Raw genomic sequence first — 20,314 nt, 5'->3', positions numbered from 1 at the left:
AGTTTGTTTCTAGATTCTCTGTGGTGTCGTTTAGAGCACGTCTTGGGTGTTTTCTCAGTTATGCCTGAGCCGGCAAAATCTGCTCCAGCCCCAAAGAAGGGCTCCAAGAAAGCGGTGACTAAGGCGCAGAAGAAGGATGGCAAGAAGCGCAAGCGCAGCCGCAAGGAGAGCTACTCCGTGTACGTGTATAAGGTGCTGAAGCAGGTTCACCCGGACACCGGCATCTCGTCCAAGGCTATGGGCATCATGAACTCGTTCGTCAACGACATCTTCGAGCGCATCGCGGGTGAGGCGTCGCGCCTGGCGCATTACAACAAGCGCTCGACCATCACGTCCCGGGAGATCCAGACGGCCGTACGCCTACTGTTGCCCGGGGAGCTGGCCAAGCACGCCGTGTCCGAGGGCACCAAGGCCGTCACCAAGTACACCAGCGCCAAGTAAGCCCGTTCAGTAAGTGTCTTGAAACCTAACCCCAAAGGCTCTTTTAAGAGCCACTAAGTTGTCAGTATAAGAGCTGTCAATACGTATTCTGAATCTAAAATGGAATCCCATGGCTGGCTCTGGCTCAATAATTTCATATCCTAGGCGGAACAATGAGATTAGACGCTTAATGTCCAATTGACTATGTGTTTTAATGATCGCCAGGCCCTTCAAATACCACATAAAAGCCTCGAAGCAATTTTGCAACCCGTAGTAGCTAGGAAACCGCGTAGCCAGAGGCCCCGCCTTCACCTGGGAGAATCTTTTATGAAAACTTGGAGGTCCTAAAAATGGCCTTTCTTAGTAAATAACCAAGACCCAAACATTTTAGTTTCCGAAGCTGTATCACACTAAAAGCGCCAAACCCTTTCAAGTGAACGGAGAGGTGGCCCTAAGAAGGACCTTTGGTTTTGCTGAAGCGAGACGACCGGTGTTTAGCCGCCGAAGCCGTAGAGGGTGCGTCCCTGGCGCTTGAGAGCGTAGACCACGTCCATCGCCGTGACAGTCTTGCGCTTGGCGTGCTCAGTGTAGGTGACGGCGTCCCGGATCACATTTTCCAGAAACACCTTCAGCACTCCGCGGGTCTCCTCGTAGATAAGGCCGGAGATGCGCTTGACGCCACCTCGACGAGCCAGACGCCGGATGGCAGGCTTGGTGATGCCCTGGATATTGTCCCGCAGCACCTTGCGGTGGCGCTTGGCACCCCCTTTGCCCAAGCCCTTTCCACCCTTACCGCGTCCGGACATGTTTAGAATGCCAAAAAACAAAAAAGTGCAATCTGTCGTCGCAGCTCCTTTTTAAATAGTAACCTCCGCGGACCGGAGTGAAAACTGAAAGAGTTGTGGCGGGAATACCTCGGGGTTGGGGGATGGGACCGAAGAGGGAACAAACTGGCCATGCTGCTCCCTTTTGTTCTCTTTTAGTTAATTCTTTTGGATTCCTCAAGACCTAGCTAATGACCTAGCTAGTTTGCTTCCCTTTTTTCGTTTAGTGTGTTTCGCTCCTCATCCTCATTAAACAGAACTTTAAAATTGTAGGTGATACATAAAATAGCACAGAGAATAAAATATTCTGCTTTTATCTCTACCAATATGCAGGTATTTTCTTGAACAGTATTTGCATAAGGTTTTACCATTTGTGAAGTTTTTCTCCTTAATATATGGGGGAAATATACTAATTTCCTAGGGCTAGAACCAGAATGAGCTAATAAAATAGAGAATTTTAAGATCTTCCAGCTATATTGCTAAATTCCACCAAGTGTGTATCAATTTTCATTTTCAATAGCAATTCCTATAATCTTACTGATAATGGGTTGAAGTATTAAAAAATTTAATTCTGTAATAATCCAGACTTGGGTTCTTGTATAGAGAATTAACATTTTAAAAATTAACCAGCCGGCTAATGAGTATAACATATTAAATATTTTCTCCACTGATTTGAGGAACTTAATTGATCTTCTGTTGAATATTTCACTGAAAATTATTTAAGTTTTTATTGTCCTACCGATCAGTCTATGTAGTGCTGGAGGGTTTTAATTATTTGTAATGTTGAAAAATATTTTATTATTTGGCAGTGAATTCCTACCTCATAACTATTTCTTTCAAATACTTTCTACTATTATCACCATCTTCTTGAAAAATAAATCATTTTATCTAGTTGCAACAAAGAAATTCTTTTATTACTCTCAGTAAAAACTGTATTAAATCTATACAATTATTAGGATAAATTTGTTATTTTTAAAATATGGTGTCCTCTTAACCTGAAAAATACCTAATTTGGTCTTTAAATGTTTCAGTCGATTTTTTTCTAGGTAATATATAGTTTTCTGGGTAATATATAGTTTTTTAAAAAATTTAAACTTTCATTAATTACAAGAACTAATTTGTCATTAGTGAAAAAGAAGAAATTCAAATGCAGAGAAAGTATACTCTTGTCTTTCTAAGACAGCCTTTGGTAAAAGAATGATTATATATTTCAAACATTCTTGGTTGTATATACTTAATTTTTAAAGCATATACAGACAATTCTCCTATTGCTTAAATTGTGAGAAATTGTAATTACTTCTTTCAGCATTAGCATGTAATCCCCTTGTTATTCAATGATTTTCTTTTCCTTTATTTCAATGAGAGTTACTTTTAGCAAGGTCGCATTACAGTATTTTCAAAGTACTCCTATAAACTATAAATTTCATAAGATAGGTAAAAACCTTTGCAAAAACAAAACTGATTCAATCAACAGGAACAAAATTCTGTATGTTTTACTGAGGGAGTAGATAGCTAGCATAGGTTAATTCATCAAGTTAATTTAAGGGCAAATACAAATTGAAAATGAAGAGGCTTAATCCTCCCTGAGGGTTCCTTTTCTATTCCTTTTTTCTCTTTCAGAATTTCTTTCTCTGTCCCTTTCAAATGTATGTAAATTATTTTAATGACTAAAATAGCAGGGGGTGGGGGTGGGGTCAGCATCTTAACTCAAAAATGTTTCCTCAAGGACCTTAGAGTCCTCTCTTTGAAATGTAATCAAGGAAAATAGTGTTCTATTTCCCAGTTTCCTGACCTCAGATTGCAAAACCTACCTAATGTAATGGGTTGTATCCACTTAGCTATATAAAAGAGTGAGGTTTCTTTCTCTCTTTGCAATCGCTTTAGAAAATTTCCCGTGTTGAGCATTCTGTCCTGAATAAACATTAAACTTACTCAATAATTTTTCTTTTAATTATATTTTCCCAACATCAGTAACTGGAATATATTTTACAGACCCTTCTCTACTTTAAAGATCAGTAAAATTCCCACCAAATACTAGCCTCCTTCCCTATCTGATTTCACGAGTTTGTGCATAATGACTAGTGATTATAAGGTTAGCAATGGATGGATATCTGAAAAGTTTCTCAGATTCTTTATAATTTCTAAAATTGACAGCCAAGGGTGTTTATTTTCCTATAAACATACACTATATTATTTTATTAAAATGCAATGCTATTCGAGCTGTTTTCTACACAATAACTTACTTAATGTCAAGATAGACTTAGTTCTATCAAGTTTTTTCTTTTTATCTTTATGTGCTTTCATAGTTGAAGGGTAGCTGAATATGTCACCACATATTGCCTCTTTGTCATAAAGGTTATCTTGAACTAATTTTTGAGAACCAGAATACACAGGAAAATCTCTGAAAACAGTAGAAGTTATCTTTTTGTGAGAGATTGTTACCAAAAAATCAGCCTCTGCACCCCAAAAAGCAAGTTCAAACTCAGAGGCAGAATGTTGGGAGCAAAGAAAGAGCAGCTTTATTGCTTTGCCTGACAAAGGGAGTCACAGCAGGCTAATGTCTTAAAGTCTGTGAGCCCATCTTGGGGTTGGTCTTGAGGTTTTATAGAAAAATTGGATGGAACAGAAAAGGTGATATCAGGGTGTTTTACAAGGTGTTACATTTCTCTTAACCTCAGTGAATCTTCAGAAGGAACTCGGGAGGGTCTATCCATTCTTCTGAGATTATCTGCCTGTTATCTCCTTCCTGGAGCAAAACCTCTGGGTTAAAGTTACCCTCAATAAAGAATGAATCAGCAAACAGTTTCACATCAGAAGCCAGTTTGTTAGTATGCTTTGTACTCCTTCAAGACATTTAATATTTATAGAGGAAAGCTCCATTTCTGTCTCCCTCTCCAAACAAGGAAAAGAAGGATGATTCTAAATCACAAAAGAATCTTATGGGAGAAAGCAGCTACTTGAATCTGCACAACAAACCCTACCTTTGTTTACCAAGCTTTTTTTCTGATAACTACCCTCTCCCTGCTGTGCCCACCACCCCATCCCCATGCAACTTTCTTTCTTCTGTCTTTAGCTAAAGATGGTATGTAAGGTGGTGGTTTGGGCTATCTTGAGGAGATTACGCCTGTTTCCTAAGTACGTCTCATGTATACATGAGGTATGCATGTTAATAAAATTTTGGGTATTTTTCTTTTGTTAACCTGTCTTTTATTATAGGGAGTCTCTCAGTCAAGAATTCAGAAGGGTAGAGGGAAAATGATGTTTTTCCTTCCTTACACAGTACACATCAAATCCAGCAGCAACTTTATTGGCTACACTTGCGAAATATAGTCTATACCTAAGCATTGTCTGTTCCAATATAGGCCAAACTGCTGTATCTCTCAAAAAGACCACTGCAATATCTTCCTAATTTATACCATTGTTTCTAAACTTTGTATTCACCATATAGTTACCTTATAGAACTTTTGAAGAAATGTAAATCAGGTTATGCAATTCTTCGGTTCAAAACTCTTAGAATGATTTACAAAAACTCATGGCATGGCTTATAAAACTCTACATGGTCAAAGCCCTACATGATCTGACCTCTGCCTATCTCTGAACTCACTCTCTACCCTTGCTTTCTCTGCTCTTGATCTTCCTTAAACATTGTTGATCTTAAACTTGATCTTTAACTTTCTTAAACATTTTGATCTTACCTAAACATTTCATGTACACTACTGTTTCAGGTATTCACATTATCTTTTTTGCTTAGAATACTTTCCACAAAAGAGCAACATAATTTACTACCTGATTTGATTTTATTCAAATCTCTGCTCAAATACCATCTATTCAGAATTTTTCCAGGGTCATTGTAGTGAGTTGAATACTGTTCCTCAGCCCAAGCTCCAAATTCATGTCTACCTGGATCCTCAGAATGTCACCTTATTTAGAAATAAGTTCTTTGTGGATGTAATTATTAAGAATCTTAAGATGAACTCATCCTGGATTTATCTATATAACCCTTTGATCTGTAGGGTAACTGGATGTCCTTGGGCATGATGGTGACGTGCTTGGCGTGGATGGTGCACAGGTTGGTGTCCTTGAATAGCCCTACCAGAAAAAAATAAAAGCCAAAAAAATCCTTAGAAGTATTGTAATGAGAGAGTTTTAATTTGCTTTAAACTTTTGATTAGAAATATTCTATCATTAAAAAATATAATGCAGAGTTCAGATTTTTTATTAATACAGACTTAATACCATACATCAACAAAATATTAGTATTTGGTGCTTTGGGCTAGCAGAATAGGCCACCGCAAAATAAACCATGTAGCATAAGGATTATTTCCAGCTGAGGCATTTGAGATGAAGCAAACATAAGAAAATCTTGCTTTCCCTCCATTTCTCTAAGAACAGAACACAGATATACAAAGATGTCCCTCCTCCCCTTGCCACCAGTAAAGACACAGGTTAATCCCAGTAGACAACTTTAGACCCTTATCAGTGGAGAAGTCATCAATTTATATCTGCCTAGCAAAATTTACCCTTGTTTCCCCAGTAACCTCCCCATAACTGACTTCCCCACAACTTTTCTCTTTAGTGTAAGATCGTATTTAGGCTGGAGTTCTAAGGCACCTCAGGGAGTTACTCATATTTCTCTGGGTATCTCCCACATGGGAGTATATATGAGGTATACATGTTAATAAACTTGCTTTTCTCTTCTGAATTTGTCTTTTATTACAGGACTTGTTACCTGAACACTGGGTTTGGTGGGTGTTGTATCAAAAGACACAACCAAGCCAAAGATGGGGAAAAGGAAGGATTTATTACTTGCAGCAAGTAAGGAGAATACCAGGGATCTTTCCTAAAGCAGTGTCTCCCTGAATAGCAAAATTGGGGAAGTTTTAAGTAAGGGTATATGCATATTCATGAAGGGGCTGGAGCACAGGAGAATTCAGAATAGACTTGGGGCAAAGGTCAGCAGAGTCCAAGCTTTAGCTGACTGAAGTCGTGAGGGTCAACATCATCATTTCATCTTCTGCCTGGGTGGGGGCCTTAGTTCCTCCAGAACTCAAGTCTGTATCAGATTGCTATGTATATTCCTTGAGGAGGAACTAGGACTCTAGTTTTATTGCTGTTTTTTGACTGTTTTTCCTTTGTTCCTGCATTCCATTAACTCCCTTAAGATCATTGATTGCTGAGACCTGTTCAAGGGCATAGATCACAAAAAGGCTTAGGCCAAAATGGCTCCTCTTATGTCAAGAAAACCGTTCCTGGTTCTCCTCTTCTAGGGACCCCCCTGAACTATCTGTTTACAGGCTCTCAGCCAAAAACTCAGGAGAGTGGAGGAAAAATTATTTTTCTTTCCCTACAGTTGGAAGACATATTTAAAGACAGAACAGTTAAATAATGAATGAAATCACTTGGGTTACATAGCTTCTAAACACTCTATGAAAAAGTTGAGTATTTTACTATTTTTTGGTGGGCCACTTGAGTGTCTATCATTGTTAGATATTGCTGTCAGCATTTGTTTTTATTCCAAGAAGTCTTATTTATACTAGGATTGGAAGGAGTTATATTGTAAGTACAAAATAGAGATAATAAAAGGGTATAAATAATTATGATATTAATAGACTTAAGTGCTAAAGAAATTCCAGATAGGAAAAGGCAGTTTCAGTGAAAAATTAAAATTAACTTGAGAAAGACTGGGGTAGGTTGACCAAATTTTACAGGAAGGGTTTTTAACCCGGGGTCCATATATGCCACAATACCTCTGAGGATAAAAGTCAGCAGGGTATGGATGGGGTGGGGGTAGGGGTAGTGATGAGGGAAGTCATGGGTCCAGGTAGAGAAAAAATATAGTTGAATTAACCTTTCACTGAACTTTAGCATTTCACTTTGTTATGAATTTAGGCGAAAAACCTCAGTACCTGTTACTTTGTTACCCAACAGAAGTCACAGAAGTTTCTTTTCTCCTAAGGGCGAGTTACCTAAACCATGGTTTATACTTACCTGCTGATGGCATTTAGGCTTACCAAAAGATTGGATAACGTAATTTGTTAACTACATAGTTAACATACTGTATAAGCACGTACATCACGCTATCAAATTTACTTTTAGAAATATACCTTGATAACTACTAGTTTTTTGCAAGTTTTGCAGTTTATACACTTAAAACATTATTCTGAAGAGTGTTCCCATAAATTTTACTACACAAAGTTGTTCATACTTAAAAAAAAAATTACATCAGGTTGAGTTCAGCAGGTGGAGAACAGGAGGCTAGATTCTGCGACATAGGCAATAAAAACCATGGGCAGGAGTATTCCGCATTTGGTTATAGCAACAAAAATTACTTGTAATGTCACATAAAATAACTCTTCCATAGATAACCCTGTCAGTTTTGCTGAGAGGCCTTGGCTTCTGTCAGGAACCCGGCAACACACTGTGTTTCCCCACTACTAATAAACAGCCTTTTGTCCAATCCTACTATAATCTACACTATTTTCTTTACCCCATCAGTACTTTAGGTCTACAAAAGTTTAATACACTGGGATTAGCAAAGCTTTAGGTATCAATGGCAATAGTTAGGGGAAATAATTTCTTAAATGTCTTGATTGATTTAAAGTTTGTTAGAATAACCACCTGGTCACATTCTCCTGAGGTAACAGCACTTGAGGTTTGGGGCGCATCCCAAATATGAGAAACCTTTCTCGAGCTCCAGAATGGTGAGATACCTACAGATGCAATCCCAGTATTTTACTTAATTTAGCAACATTAAGAATGGTGAGAGAAATGCCTAGCAGCACATGGGCTGTTAGCCAAAGTGTATGGTGGCAGATAGCATTTGGGTGGGGGAGATAATCCTATCATGAAGCTCTCTATTTATCTGTAGAGTAACTACATTTTTAGGCATGATGGTAAGTCGCTTGGCGTGGATGTCGCACAGGTTGGCGTCCTCGAAGAGCCCCCAAGGTAGGCCTCGCCCGCCTCCTGCAGCGCCATCACTGCCTAGTTCTGGAAGCGCAGATCATGAAGTCCTCCGCGATCTCGCGCACCAGCCGCTGGTACAGCAGCTTGCGGATCAGCGGGTTTGTGAACTTGCGGTAGCGGCGTATCTCGCGCAGAGCTACCGTGCCGGGCCGGTAGCGGTGCGGCTTCTTCACGCCGTCTGTGGCCGGCGGGCTCTTGCGAGCTGCCTGCGTGGTCAGCTCTTTACTGCACCATCTGTTAAATTCGAGCCAGATTAAATATATTTTGTACTAATGTATTTCAGAAACCGGTGATGCGAATTGCTACTTGTGACGCATTTATAGTCCTAGTGGTGAGTATAGTCACTACAAAAACACATCCAACAAAGCGGAGGTTTGTAAAGAGTGACTCAGACTTTTCCGATTGAATGTCTTTTCACCACCTGACACAACAGGAATGTTAAGTTCTTTTCCAGAAAATGTGGGTGGCTCTGAAAAGAGCCTTTGATTTGGATTTATTCTAGTTGCTGTTGATCTAGGCCACTACTTGCCCTTAGCCTTATGGTGACTTTCGGTCTTCTTGGGCAGCAGCACGGCCTGGATGTTAGGCAGGACGCCACCCTGAGCGATAGTGACTTTGCCCAACAGCTTGTTAAGCTCCTCATCGTTGCGGATGGCCAGCTGCAAATGGCGCGGGATGATACGCGTCTTCTTGTTGTCCCGAGCCGCGTTGCCCGCCAGCTCCAGAATCTCGGCCGTCAGGTACTCCAACACCGCCGCCAAATACACCGGCGCGCCGGCCCCGACCCGCTCGGCATAGTTGCCTTTGCGGAGCAGGCGGTGCACTCGGCCCACAGGGAACTGGAGCCCAGCCCGCGAAGAGCGGGTCTTAGCTTTGGCACGAGTTTTGCCGCCTTGCTTGCCTCGTCCAGACATCCTGACCTAAACAACCTTACAGGCAGTTGCTAAAGCGAAAGTGCAGCGACTGCATTTTTTATAACCCTTATTGGGCGCGAAAAAGAAGATGTCTCATTGGTTAGGAGTGCGGCTTCATTTTTAACCAATGAAAAATGCGAGCTTGGGACTCTTGTATTCTGATTGGTCAGAACTAATTTCTGACGTTTTCTTGAACAGCCACCAATCAGACACAAGACTTTACTTATTTCACCTTATTTGCATAAGAGATTCTATATAAAAAGGACACGTTGTGCTTTCTTCTTGTTGCTCTATCTTTTCCTGTCATTTTTTTGTTGAGGCAAGTTGAGTTGCTGTAATTATGCCTGAACCGGCTAAGTCAGCCCCAGCCCCGAAAAAAGGCTCCAAGAAGGCGGTGACCAAGGCGCAGAAAAAGGACGGCAAGAAGCGCAAGCGCAGCCGCAAGGAGAGCTACTCCATCTACGTGTACAAGGTGCTGAAGCAGGTCCACCCGGACACCGGCATCTCGTCCAAGGCCATGGGCATCATGAATTCGTTCGTCAACGACATATTCGAGCGCATCGCGGGCGAGGCGTCGCGTCTGGCGCATTACAACAAGCGCTCGACCATCACGTCCCGGGAGATCCAGACGGCCGTGCGCCTGCTGCTGCCCGGGGAGCTGGCCAAGCACGCTGTGTCTGAGGGCACTAAGGCCGTCACGAAGTATACCAGCGCCAAGTAAACAGTGAGTTGGCTGTAAACAACCCTAACGGCTCTTTTAAGAGCCACCCATGTTCTCAGTGAGAGAGCTGGTGTATGCTCTTTTGTATTAAGCCTTTGTAACTCCATTAGAGTTTTTAGTTGCGAGATAAAGGAATTACTGTAGCAATCTTATGTAGACTTTCCTGTCATGCCAAGCGCGAGATTCGCTAACGACAGGGACAACGGTACCTGATCCTGGCATAAGTCTAGAACTTCTTATGTAAAGTAACCTTGCCCCGGGCTTTCCGTTTATCATTTAGGAAACTCCTACATCTAAAAAGTCCCTACCAATTCTGATACCCATTAGGTTAATTAATGAGGGAAGCAATACTTTTAAAAGTTCGTAGCAAATTCAAATACTCCCCAGTCACCTGTCAGGGACAAAGAGTCGAACTCCTGCAGGGGAGCAGATTTTGCGCGGGCAGTTTAAATTTTCGCGGGGCGCGCCTGTCCTTCCCCTCCACGTCCTGATTGGTTGCGGGCACCCGGGCAGAGACTTGAGGGTTTCAGTGCGCGGGAGGTATATCCGCTTCCCGCCTCCCCAGGTCCAGCGCACACACGGGCCTTCAGTAAACATATTCGGGTAATCTATCCTGCTTTTCATTTTTTCCATTTTTTTTAGCACTTTATTCATTTAGAGAATGAAATGTATCATCTTGAGATTTTCTTTGGAGAGAAAGGAACTTGGTGGGTGTAATTTTCAACCTGAAATACCAACGGTTTATTTTTAATTAGGATACTGCTTTTCTTTTGTCGTATATCCATGTAATAAACATTATAAGACAAAACAGGACTGTTTGGTGTCTAGTAAAGGCAGAGAAGCTTGAGGGGTTTATCTCAGGCTTCTGAGACAACAGTTTCTATTTTAAAGGTCCTTTGGTTTGTATTTTAAATCCTATTTTGACTTTGCCTGGGACCAGTGAAGAAAAACAAATTCCACATCAGGTTGTCATAAATGAGAACCAGGCAACCAACAAACAATAATGCTTCTCTAGATTATAGCTGTTCAAATTGTGTGTCTTTTAGGTAAAAAGCTATGATCTTCAAAGCATTTGGAAGCTTCCACTGTGGCTGTGTTTTAGTTTAGGTAGTAATTTTACATGAATTTAATTTACATAAATAAAATTACCTGATTTATCTAAAATGAATCTACCTTTAGCATAGTAATAATGTCTAAAAGCAACCAGTATTTTGTTAAATCCATTATCAAATACACTCTTCCCCCTTGTTGACTCATCCTACCCTTATTTCAATGCCCACTTCAACTTTGCTCTCTGAATTTTCTTCCCTTTTATGAGCCTTTTCTAATAGTTTGTCCAGCATTTGGATACTGCTTCCATGTAGTTTTTCATAGATATCCATTTGAGTTGCTATTAACCGATTTCTTGTATGTTTCCATATAGGGAATGTACACTCATTATACTTGAAAATAAAGAAGGAAAGAAAGGAAGAAAGAAAATTATTTTCCTTCACCATCTCCATCCCACACTAATGGTAACCAAGTTCTGTAAATAAAACATAAATGATTTTTGTTGTTTCTTGTTTCTCCATTAATCCAAATAATCAGATGATAATTTCCAAACTAAATACTCTTTTTTTTACTGTTTCTTTGTCTTATAGGATATAGGAATCAGAATAAGAAGAATTTGTGGAAAAAGTAGAGGGATTAGGGTAGAAGATGAGTCATAGGCAATAGTCTATCCCCAGATGAAAATTTGGAAAGACTAAGTTTTTGAAAACTACAAAGTTCAAAAAGTCCCAGCCAATTCTCTTATTACTCAGAAAATTAAACTGCCTAAGAAATAAATAAATCAGGTAAATAAATTGTCATCTTTTGGTAACAATCTTTGTTTGCACCTTGGTGGAGTCTCCTTATGAGTAAGGCAAGGATATAATCCTTTGCTTGAAAAAACAAATGCTATCAATTTAACTAATTACTAATCAGCTTCAGAGGAACTAGTTCAAAGCTAAATGAACACAGAATGTCATTTGAAAAAATGTACCTTGTGATGTATCTTATCACAAAATAAATAGATATTTGTTGCTCAAAATACTTAGAACTAGTTAGTTACCAGGTCTATCCCAGAGGTCACAAACCAGAATGTTGCCTTGACCATTGCCTTAGATGAACTCTAGCTGTTTGTAAAGGACTTTTTTTCGGGCTACATTAAATCATTATATTTGGTTTTTCTACTGCACGCATATTTTTTTTGTAAACTATCTACAACAGTTGTTGAAATCAAAGCACGCATTCCCTGGGGAGTTAATAGAGACAAACCTACGAAGTATCAAAAGATTAGTGGTCCTTTAGGTGGATACCATGCAGACATCTATTCTTCAACTATTTGATATATTAAAGTTAATTTTATCATAATACACATTTTTGTTAACTTTATTTTCAATTGTTAATGATATATGAAAAATATCCAATTAGTAATAACTACATTTACAAACTGTCCATCGATTTGAATCTATTTATATGTGTTAAGTAGTCACAAAAAAATAGGCCTAATTTCTCCCACTGTCAAAATACATTGATTAAAGAACTAAAAGGAGGTAGAAATGGAGTAGTACCTCTGCTATCACACTTAATAACGAACTTGAAAAAAATTTCATTTCAAGCAGGGCTCATTCTGCTATGTTTATTTTTTATTTTTATTATTTTTTTAAAGTTTTAGTATCCAATGAAGAGCTGATAAAATCAGGTAATTTTAGTCAAAATCCTAACACTAGTTTTAGATGTTAATTGGAGATTAATTTAACATTTATTTGAGGATCAAAGTAGTTAAGAAGTAATCCAAGGAACTCCTGATGGGATAAAACATAATTTAGTAACAAAAAAGACTCATACAGCTATAATACTCGGTGGCATTGCACAGAGATTGACACATTTACCAACTGAATTAGATAGAAAGCCAAGGGTCACACCTAATTTTTTGTTGAATCTTTAGAAAGGAGAGAGAGGAGGTAAATGAGGTAGCAATAAGCTGTGCAAAAATTTATGAGGGAAATTGGTTATCCACAAGGGGAAAAAAAGATCCTTAAAATAAGCAAAAGGAAAACCATTAAGGCTCCTTAGAAGGTAAGGTAGGAGAATACCTCACAGTATAAAAGGATTTCTTAAACAAAACATGAAAACACTAACGATGAAGATAAAAGTGTTATATTACACTTCATAGAGGAGGCATTTTCTTTTTAAGCTATTCCACAGCATCAAGCCTTCTATGTTCTTTCTTCATTTGGGAAGAACAGAATATTAGTGAATATCAATTTTAAATGAGGAAGGGGTTGAAAAGTCTAATTCTACTAAAATCTGCCCTTGACCTCACCTGAGGTCAGGTTTTAGTAGGTTCAAACCTTCTCTTTATTTCTGATTTCTAACTCAGAATAATAAAAGTATTAAAATGTCTTTTCCTATTTTGTCTATAGATATAGAAAGCACGTTATTTTTATCATAAGAAACTAAGATTTAACACTAAGAATAAAAGAATTTCAATTATAAACTTAAAAATGTTAAGTAAAAACCCTTTGACTTCAATTTGAAAGGAAAATAATCAGTATGGTCTTTTTTTCTTTTTAGAAAACACTTTTTTCAACTAGCGCTCCTCACAGTAGAGGTCTACACGCAATGACAATCCATGGACAATGAGAATTCTCATTACCTATGGTTATGGTTTCCTAATTTTGGTTATGGTTTCCTAATTTTCCTTTTCCAAAGAGCAATCTCAGCTATTTGGAGATTTGGTTAAATGTTATGAATTAAAATAAATTTAAGAGAATAGCAACCAACTGCCATTTGTAAATCTAATGGAATCCCAGTCAGACAAAAATCATTGTAAAAACATGTTTGAGGCCATTGAGGATTTTAAGTACTAAATACTGGGTGATGTTACAAATCATCTAAAATTTTTCTTAGGTGAGAAAATCTTGTATTTTGTTTAACTCTGTATCTGTTAGGATGTTTGTGAAAATATTGATGATTGAAAAAACATGTTTATGATTTCCTTACACTGTCACCCTTCTGCCCAGTGTACATCTAGATAATGAAACAACACGGGCAAGATGTTGGTAATTGGTGAACATGCGTGAAGGTCACTTGAAGGTACGTTATTCCTTTTTGTGTACTTTTCTGTATCCTTCAAGATGTCCATAATCCCTTCCCCGCCTCTCTTCTCTACTCTGCTCCCCTCCCCCCAAAAAAGATTTTTAAAAGCCAGCCCAATTAACTAACATAATTCTCTTTTGGTCAACAAAGGGTGACAACGAGAGGAATCACGAGTTGGCAAAGAGAGATTCCAGTACTGGAACTAAGGGAGCAAGAAGAGAAGGAATTTGCACAAGGGAGGAGCTCACAGCAGCTGCAGTCCCCTCCTTCCAGCTCACAGGCTGGTCAATCAAGAAACGCTATTGCCATCTTGTGGCCCTTTAAGATAATGCAGCTAAAACTTTTGTGGTTTCTATTAGGAAGCTTATTGCTAGGGTTTAATAATTTCATATATAAATACAATAAACAATCTTACTTCAGCTTCCTAGTTTCTCCATCCATAACAAAGAACCTTGTTTATTAGTTTCCTATTTATTAGTGTATCTAGTGTATCTAGATGGGTATCTAAAATTTCTTTACACAAACATAAATGTAGAAATGTGGATTCTCTTTGCCCCTCTAACTCAAATGGCTAATGGCTATGTTCTTCTCATGGTTTCTCCTCTTGCTTTTCTCATTATCTAGCTTGGAACTCTTTTCCTAGTAGTAAGTAGAGTGGCTAAAACTTCTCAGCAGGTGCCCATGAGCCAGTGACCCGAGGAGGGTTAGCCAAGGCCAAACCTGTTCCTACACTGGGAACCACAATGGCTGCATCTTCCCAGAAAATAATCCTGATGTTTATCTTTGAGAAGTGTGTGTCTCTTTGACGAAGTGCCCAGGGGTTGAGCCTGGTCAGGAAAGCTGTGGGGTGGCTGAATTCCTGTTCCCTTCCTAGGATGGGACCTCCATGCTTTTGTAAGGAAGGACATGGAGGTCCTATTACAAGTATTCATCTTGTTAGTGAGGCCTTTGAGTGTCATTTTTATAACTGAGGTAAGAAGAAAAACTTCCTGAGTCTTGTCTTATCAAAATAATACCTAAGAGACACATTTTGGACAGGCAAATTTTGCTCATCTACAATAACCTGTATACCTTGTATATACATGGAAGGTACCCAGAAAAACTGAAAAAAACTCCCTGAAATGCCCCACACCATTACACTAAATACCATCTTCAACTAAAGATGAAAGCAGGTAAGGTTCTTATGCAGATTTAAGTCAGGTACCTTCTCTATTGTTAAGTTTCTCTTCCTGGTATAGAGAGGGAGACATTCTTACAAATGGAGACTTCCCTTATAAATGTAAAGCTCCCTTATAAAAGAGTAAATTCCACTGTGTTTAGAGCTTCTCCTGTGTCTTTTTTTTCTCAAAAATAATCAGCTCCAAATAATCAGCTCGTATGCCAAAGAGGTGTATTTTGGGGTCGCATATTTTTCTACCCTTCACTTCGCTGTGGAAGAATCTACTTCCAAGCTCACTCAGATAGTCTGCAGAATTCATTTCCTTGCAGCTTAAGGATTGAGGGCTGAGGCTTCTTGCTGATAGTTAGCTGGAGGTATCTTTCAGTTCCTAGGGGCTACCCGCACTTTCTAGAGGTACCTGAAGCTCTTGCCTAGTGAGCTTTCCCTTCTTGACCACTTACACCATGAAGCCAGCAAGAATGCTCTCTATAGTGAGTCTGCTAGCAAGACTGAGTCATATATAGCTCAGTATAATCACAGAAATGATCCAATCATCTTTGTCATATTATATTAATTATAAGTAAGTCACAGGTCCAACTCACACTCAAGAGGAGGACATAGACAAAAGTCTGAAAACCAGAATTTGGAGGCTCATTGGGATCTGTCCACTACATATATAACATGGATAAATCTCAAAATAATTATGCTGAATGAAAGGAGCCAATCAAAATAAAGTACATACTGAATTATATTTATACATAACTTTAGAAAATGCAAGCTAATCTACAGTGACAAAATGTGGACCAGTTGTCCTGTGGAAATGGGGAACATAGTGGGCAGGAGAAAAGAATTACAAAAAGGGACAATGAGACTTTAAGGAAGATAGATAAGTTCACTTTCTTGATTGGGGTCATGCTTTCATGTGTATATATATGTCAAAACTCATTAAAATGTACTCTTTAAATATATGCAGTTGATCATATGCCAATTATACATAAGTAAAGTTTTTTTTAAATAAAAGTAAAAATTCAATTCTTCAGTCATATTAAACTATAATAGGAAAAACATTTGCAATATACCTTTTTAAAATTAGTTATGAAAAGCCTACAAGTAAGGAACAAGAACTCTAATTCACAGGTAGAAATAATGCCTGCAAAGTGCTTCCAGGAAAACTTGTCTGGTGTCTAGTCTGTGGCTTATGCGATTCCCACCTTATGCATAATCAAGAACATCACTTCTTGGCAGGCCAAGAACATTAATAAATGTGAGTACCTCAGGGAAAGAGGACATCCTTTCAGTTTGGAGTATTTTAGCAGCAATATGGTAGAGTGAAGTATATGCATGTATTATCTCTTACCACAAAGAACAAATTTTAATCTCAGAATACTGCTTTATTGGGCTCTTATGAGTCAACTTTCAATTCATCTGAAGTCAGGCTCAGATGAGGTCTTCCAAGTCACTCTTTCCAGACTTTCCCATCATCTCTCCTACCAAATCCTGGGATGCTGTGTTCCTCTGAATGTCTCTAAACCATACTTCTTTCCAAGTGGTCCTTACATGGGACACCTTCCTTTCTAAGTTCTCAGAGGGGTACAGTCTGGGAATATCCAACTTAATCACTCTTCAGCAACAGGTTCTTAATTTCATTCTTAAGCAGCATCTTGAATGTGGCCTTTTGGAAAGAGGTTGTGTGGTTGTCACTTGAAAGTAACTTACTTCTGAATTTCTTAATCTTTTAAAAACTGGTGTGCTCATCTCTTCAGTGCTATATGTTTCCTGAATTTTGGTCAGTAGATTTGTTCTTGAGAATCTAAGTAACTGAAATTCTGCCTTGGTGTGTTTGTCCTGCTGTGGTTTGTGTGTGTGTGTGTGTGTGTGTGGTTTTTGTTTTTGTTTTTGTTTTTCCTGCTGACTTTTTTTTTTAATTTATTTTACTGCTCATAGGAGTAGTAACTTCTAAAATGGGGGACTGGAGTGACCAAACTCGTTTCTGCCGGATTCATATCTTTTATTTCCTCCTCTGCCCCCTCTTTCCAGCCTCCAGAAGGTAAGCCTACCAGAAGGAACTTTTATCACAGAAGCATCCAGTTTAAGCAGTACAATCAAGTATAAACGCATACCATCGTAGCAGTAGGGAACAAGGGCAGCTTTCTCCTAGGTGGATTTCAAAGTCAAGAAAGGGTCTTCCTTTCTTCTTCGTACTAAAAGTGCCATAATCGACGAGGATGGGATTCGAACCCACGCGTGCAGAGCACAATGGATTAGCAGTCCATCGCCTTAACCACTCGGCCACCTCGTCCTCAGGTGCTGATCTTACCGTGTGCCGGCCTCTGAGGTACTTTGTTTCAGAGTTTATATTTAGAAACCCTCTATCTTGGATAGAAAGACGCTTGGAAACATCTGGGAGATGTGGGGATGGCTGGCTTCCACACGAACGGACAAAGAACTAGAGTGGAAAAGCTACGACGGGTTAAAAACGGGCTTAGCTTTTACAGGAGTCCTAAAAGTGGTTGAGACGTGGTAGAAACACATTTACCTGGGCCTTCACTCCCTTTCTCGGGCTGCTTGGACCCTGGCAGTACCTCAGGGTCAAGTCCGGGCAGACGATGGGCGTGGCACGACCAGCCTGGGCTAAACCAGATTTTGCTGTCACCGTCCCGTGTCAGGGAGCCTGGTCCTGCCGCCCCAGCGCTGCGGGAAGTCCGTAGGGATCAGAGGTTCCCAGAGATGATCTCACTGGAGTCGACCTCAGGGGAGCTGGCGAATCTGGACTCCTAATTAGTGGTTAATAAAACAATCTGGGAAATTAAACAACAGATCTTACTACGGCTCAGTTTTTATTCAGTGTTATTGCCGCTTCTTCAATACTTTAGGGTGATTTGCATAGAGAAGAATCCTTGACTCTTGGGGCTCTCCTCCCGGGTCATTTGAGTCCGAGGAACCGTGAATTCTGTTTTCCTTCCAAATACCTGTGTGTTTCTTGAGTGGTTTTCTAGGGGAAATGTTTCCCAACTTTCATTCGATTTTCCAAGGGATGCAGTGCTAAAAATGTTGAGATTGACCTCTAGTGAAAAAATGAATTGGGGAAAGGGTGAAAAAAGCTGTTTAGCTGCCTTCCCCCCCCTTTCCCTTCCCTCCCCCCTTTCTTTCTTTCTTTCTTTCTTTCTTTCTTTCTTTCTTTCTTTCTTTCTTTCTTTCTTTCTTTCTTTCTTTTCTTTGTTTCGTAGAATGAACAAAATGCACATGAATGAACATGAATAGGAACTAATTCTGACTAATCATAATTAATCATAAATGCCTGTGAATAAAAAGCAATATTGAAAGTGAATCTTGAAGAGCAAGTTTTCTAGAGGTGCAGAAAATGAGGGTGTCCCTGACTGAGGAAAGGGTATGATCAAACGTGAGGAGTATCTAGGAAAGTGTTGAGAAATCGCTGTAGCTGGAGCGCTGAAGCATGTGAGTGGCTGATCAGGAAACATCCATAAACCTGAGGAGGGAAGGTGGTCTTGAAGATTTTTCTTTTGAAGCCCAAGCAAATCAATCATAGGGTGAACAACAGGAAACATGTAGGAAATTCTGTTGGAACGTAACTCTGCTGCATTTCTGCTGCATTTTCACACTCAGTGTGAGGACACTAACTTAGGTTTCACTAACATCTTCTTGAGTGAAGACCACCCTTTGCTTTTCCCAAAGAATCAATCTCTCTTCTTATTTGGTAAAGTCCTTATAGTTTAGTGTTTATTGCATTGATCCGCCTAAATCTTCAACCTCAATTTAACCCACTTCCCTCCACCTTGTTTTCCATGCTTAGTCCAAATCATGATTTTGTATCAAGGAGGATCTATTTCTCCTCTTCCAACAACCCATTTTTCCCTCATAGAGTGCTCTTGCCCTTTTTTCATTTTAACCTGGATAAAATTTTTATCCATAATTGGTTCTCAGTTTAAAGGTTTTTTTTTAATTAAAATTAAATCAAAGTTAGCCACACATGTTTCAAAATCTCAAGTACCTCAAAAATATGTGTCTGTAAAAAGTGGTCCTCTTCCTCCTATCATATTTCTCTTTGGTAGAAGCAAAGATGTTCAGCCATTTGGCTTTGTTTCTGTTGTTGTTTCTGTTACCAGCATGTCTCCAAATATCCATGGCATGCTGTGGCAGAAATGGCTAGTTGTCCATCAGTATTTGTTCTTCCCTTCCAACAAATGGAAATTTAGTAGAGTTTATAGCCACCCATGAGAAGATTACAATGCACAAACTTCCTTGGTGCTAAGCATGGTCATGTGACTAATTTCTAAATTAGAGCGTTAAAGAGAAAGAGAATGTAAAACTTCCAGGTTATTTCCAGAAGGGGAAAGAAATATCATCCACTTCTCTCTTCCTATTGTATCTGCTTGCTGGAAAAGACAACATAATAGGAATGTCATGAAATATAAAGAGATTGGACCCAGCAACCCACAGGAAGGAGGGAGCCATGAGCTAAAAGACTGGAGCCAACAACATGGAGTCAAAGTATCATCTTGGGATCGATTATACCTTCAAACTATTACATGCAAGATCAGTAAATGTCTGCTTTCTTTTTTTTTTTTTTTTTAACATTTTTTATTGATTTATAATCATTTTACAATGTTGTGTCAAATTCCAGTGTTCAGCACAATTTTTCAGTTATTCATGGACATATACACACTCATTGTCACATTTTTTTCTCTGTGAGTTATCATAACATTTTGTGTATATTTCCCTGTGCTATACAGTGTAATCTTGTTTATCTATTCTACAATTTTGAAATCCCAGTCTATCCCTTCCCACCCTCCACCCCTCTGGCAACCACAAGTCTGTATTCTCTGTCTATGAGTCTATTTCTGTCCTGTATTTACGCTTTGTTTTTGTTTGTTTGTTTTTGTCTTTGTTTTTTAGATTCCACATATGAGCGATCTCATATGGTATTTTTCTTTCTCTTTCTGGCTTACTTCACTTAGAATGACATTCTCCAGGAGCATCCATGTTGCTGCAAATGGCATTATGTTGTCCGTTTTTATGGCTGAGTAGTATTCCACTGTATAAATATACCACCTCTTCTTTATCCAGTCACCTGTTGATGGACACTTAGGCTGTTTCCATGTTTTGGCTATTGTAAATAGTGCTGCTATGAACACTGGGGTGCAGGTGTCATCCTGAAGTGGGGTTC

The 20,314-nt window shown here is 39.2% G+C and overlaps 4 protein-coding genes, 1 non-coding gene and 1 pseudogene across 9 annotated transcripts; 2 read left to right on the top strand and 4 right to left on the bottom strand.

Moving 5' to 3' along the window:
- The first annotated feature begins 1 nt into the window (after position 1).
- LOC105089184 (histone H2B type 1-K) lies at positions 2 to 8,547 on the top strand. Of its 3 annotated transcripts, XR_010376720.1 has the most exons (3): positions 2 to 450; positions 5,258 to 5,313; positions 8,494 to 8,547. XR_010376720.1 is itself a non-coding variant. In XM_010980194.3 (2 exons), the coding sequence occupies exon 1, from the start codon at positions 61 to 63 to the stop codon at positions 439 to 441; it is 381 nt and encodes a 126-aa protein (XP_010978496.1). In that variant the 5' UTR covers positions 2 to 60; the 3' UTR covers positions 442 to 450; positions 5,258 to 5,368. The 3 variants fall into 3 exon arrangements, 2 of the variants coding, with proteins under 2 accessions (XP_010978496.1, XP_064332098.1); XM_010980194.3 differs by lacking the exon at positions 8,494 to 8,547 and having other exon boundaries at positions 5,258 to 5,368; XM_064476028.1 differs by lacking the exons at positions 5,258 to 5,313; positions 8,494 to 8,547 and adding an exon at positions 812 to 882.
- LOC105089176 (histone H4) lies at positions 915 to 1,229 on the bottom strand. Its single transcript, XM_031435509.2, has one exon. It carries the CDS (start codon positions 1,224 to 1,226, stop codon positions 915 to 917), a length of 312 nt encoding a protein of 103 aa, XP_031291369.1. The 5' UTR covers positions 1,227 to 1,229.
- LOC116147791 (histone H3-like) lies at positions 5,878 to 8,479 on the bottom strand (annotated as a pseudogene).
- A 184-nt stretch (positions 8,548 to 8,731) lies between the features above and the next one.
- LOC105089165 (histone H2A type 1-like) lies at positions 8,732 to 9,144 on the bottom strand. Its single transcript, XM_010980171.3, has one exon. It carries the CDS (start codon positions 9,122 to 9,124, stop codon positions 8,732 to 8,734), a length of 393 nt encoding a protein of 130 aa, XP_010978473.1. The 5' UTR covers positions 9,125 to 9,144.
- On the top strand, positions 9,129 to 16,131 carry LOC116147787 (histone H2B type 1-J). 3 transcript variants are annotated; one of them, XR_010376718.1, is made up of 4 exons: positions 9,129 to 10,448; positions 11,269 to 11,359; positions 13,895 to 13,967; positions 14,121 to 16,131. XR_010376718.1 is itself a non-coding variant. In XM_064476027.1 (2 exons), the coding sequence occupies exon 1, from the start codon at positions 9,465 to 9,467 to the stop codon at positions 9,843 to 9,845; it is 381 nt and encodes a 126-aa protein (XP_064332097.1). In that variant the 5' UTR covers positions 9,129 to 9,464; the 3' UTR covers positions 9,846 to 9,848; positions 11,269 to 11,364. The 3 variants fall into 3 exon arrangements, 1 of the variants encoding a protein (XP_064332097.1); XR_010376719.1 differs by lacking the exons at positions 9,129 to 10,448; positions 11,269 to 11,359 and adding an exon at positions 12,117 to 12,570; XM_064476027.1 differs by lacking the exons at positions 13,895 to 13,967; positions 14,121 to 16,131 and having other exon boundaries at positions 9,129 to 9,848; positions 11,269 to 11,364.
- Positions 16,132 to 17,346: 1,215 nt separating this feature from the next.
- TRNAS-GCU (transfer RNA serine (anticodon GCU)) lies at positions 17,347 to 17,428 on the bottom strand. The gene has a single exon. It is a non-coding gene; the product is annotated as a tRNA-Ser (tRNA).
- Positions 17,429 to 20,314: the final 2,886 nt, after the last annotated feature.

Source organism: Camelus dromedarius, chromosome 19 (assembly GCF_036321535.1).
Source record: "Camelus dromedarius isolate mCamDro1 chromosome 19, mCamDro1.pat, whole genome shotgun sequence".
NCBI classification, from domain to species: Eukaryota; Metazoa; Chordata; class Mammalia; order Artiodactyla; family Camelidae; genus Camelus; species Camelus dromedarius.
This window is presented reverse-complemented; position numbering and strand designations above follow the sequence as displayed.

What these genes read in the sequence shown, in the direction of transcription:
- LOC116147787 (XM_064476027.1), top strand. Translation starts at nt 9,465, where the DNA reads ATGCCTGAACCGGCTAAGTCAGCCCCAGCCCCGAAAAAAGGCTCCAAG.
- LOC105089176 (XM_031435509.2), bottom strand. Translation starts at nt 1,226, where the DNA reads ATGTCCGGACGCGGTAAGGGTGGAAAGGGCTTGGGCAAAGGGGGTGCC.
- LOC105089184 (XM_010980194.3), top strand. Translation starts at nt 61, where the DNA reads ATGCCTGAGCCGGCAAAATCTGCTCCAGCCCCAAAGAAGGGCTCCAAG.
- LOC105089165 (XM_010980171.3), bottom strand. Translation starts at nt 9,124, where the DNA reads ATGTCTGGACGAGGCAAGCAAGGCGGCAAAACTCGTGCCAAAGCTAAG.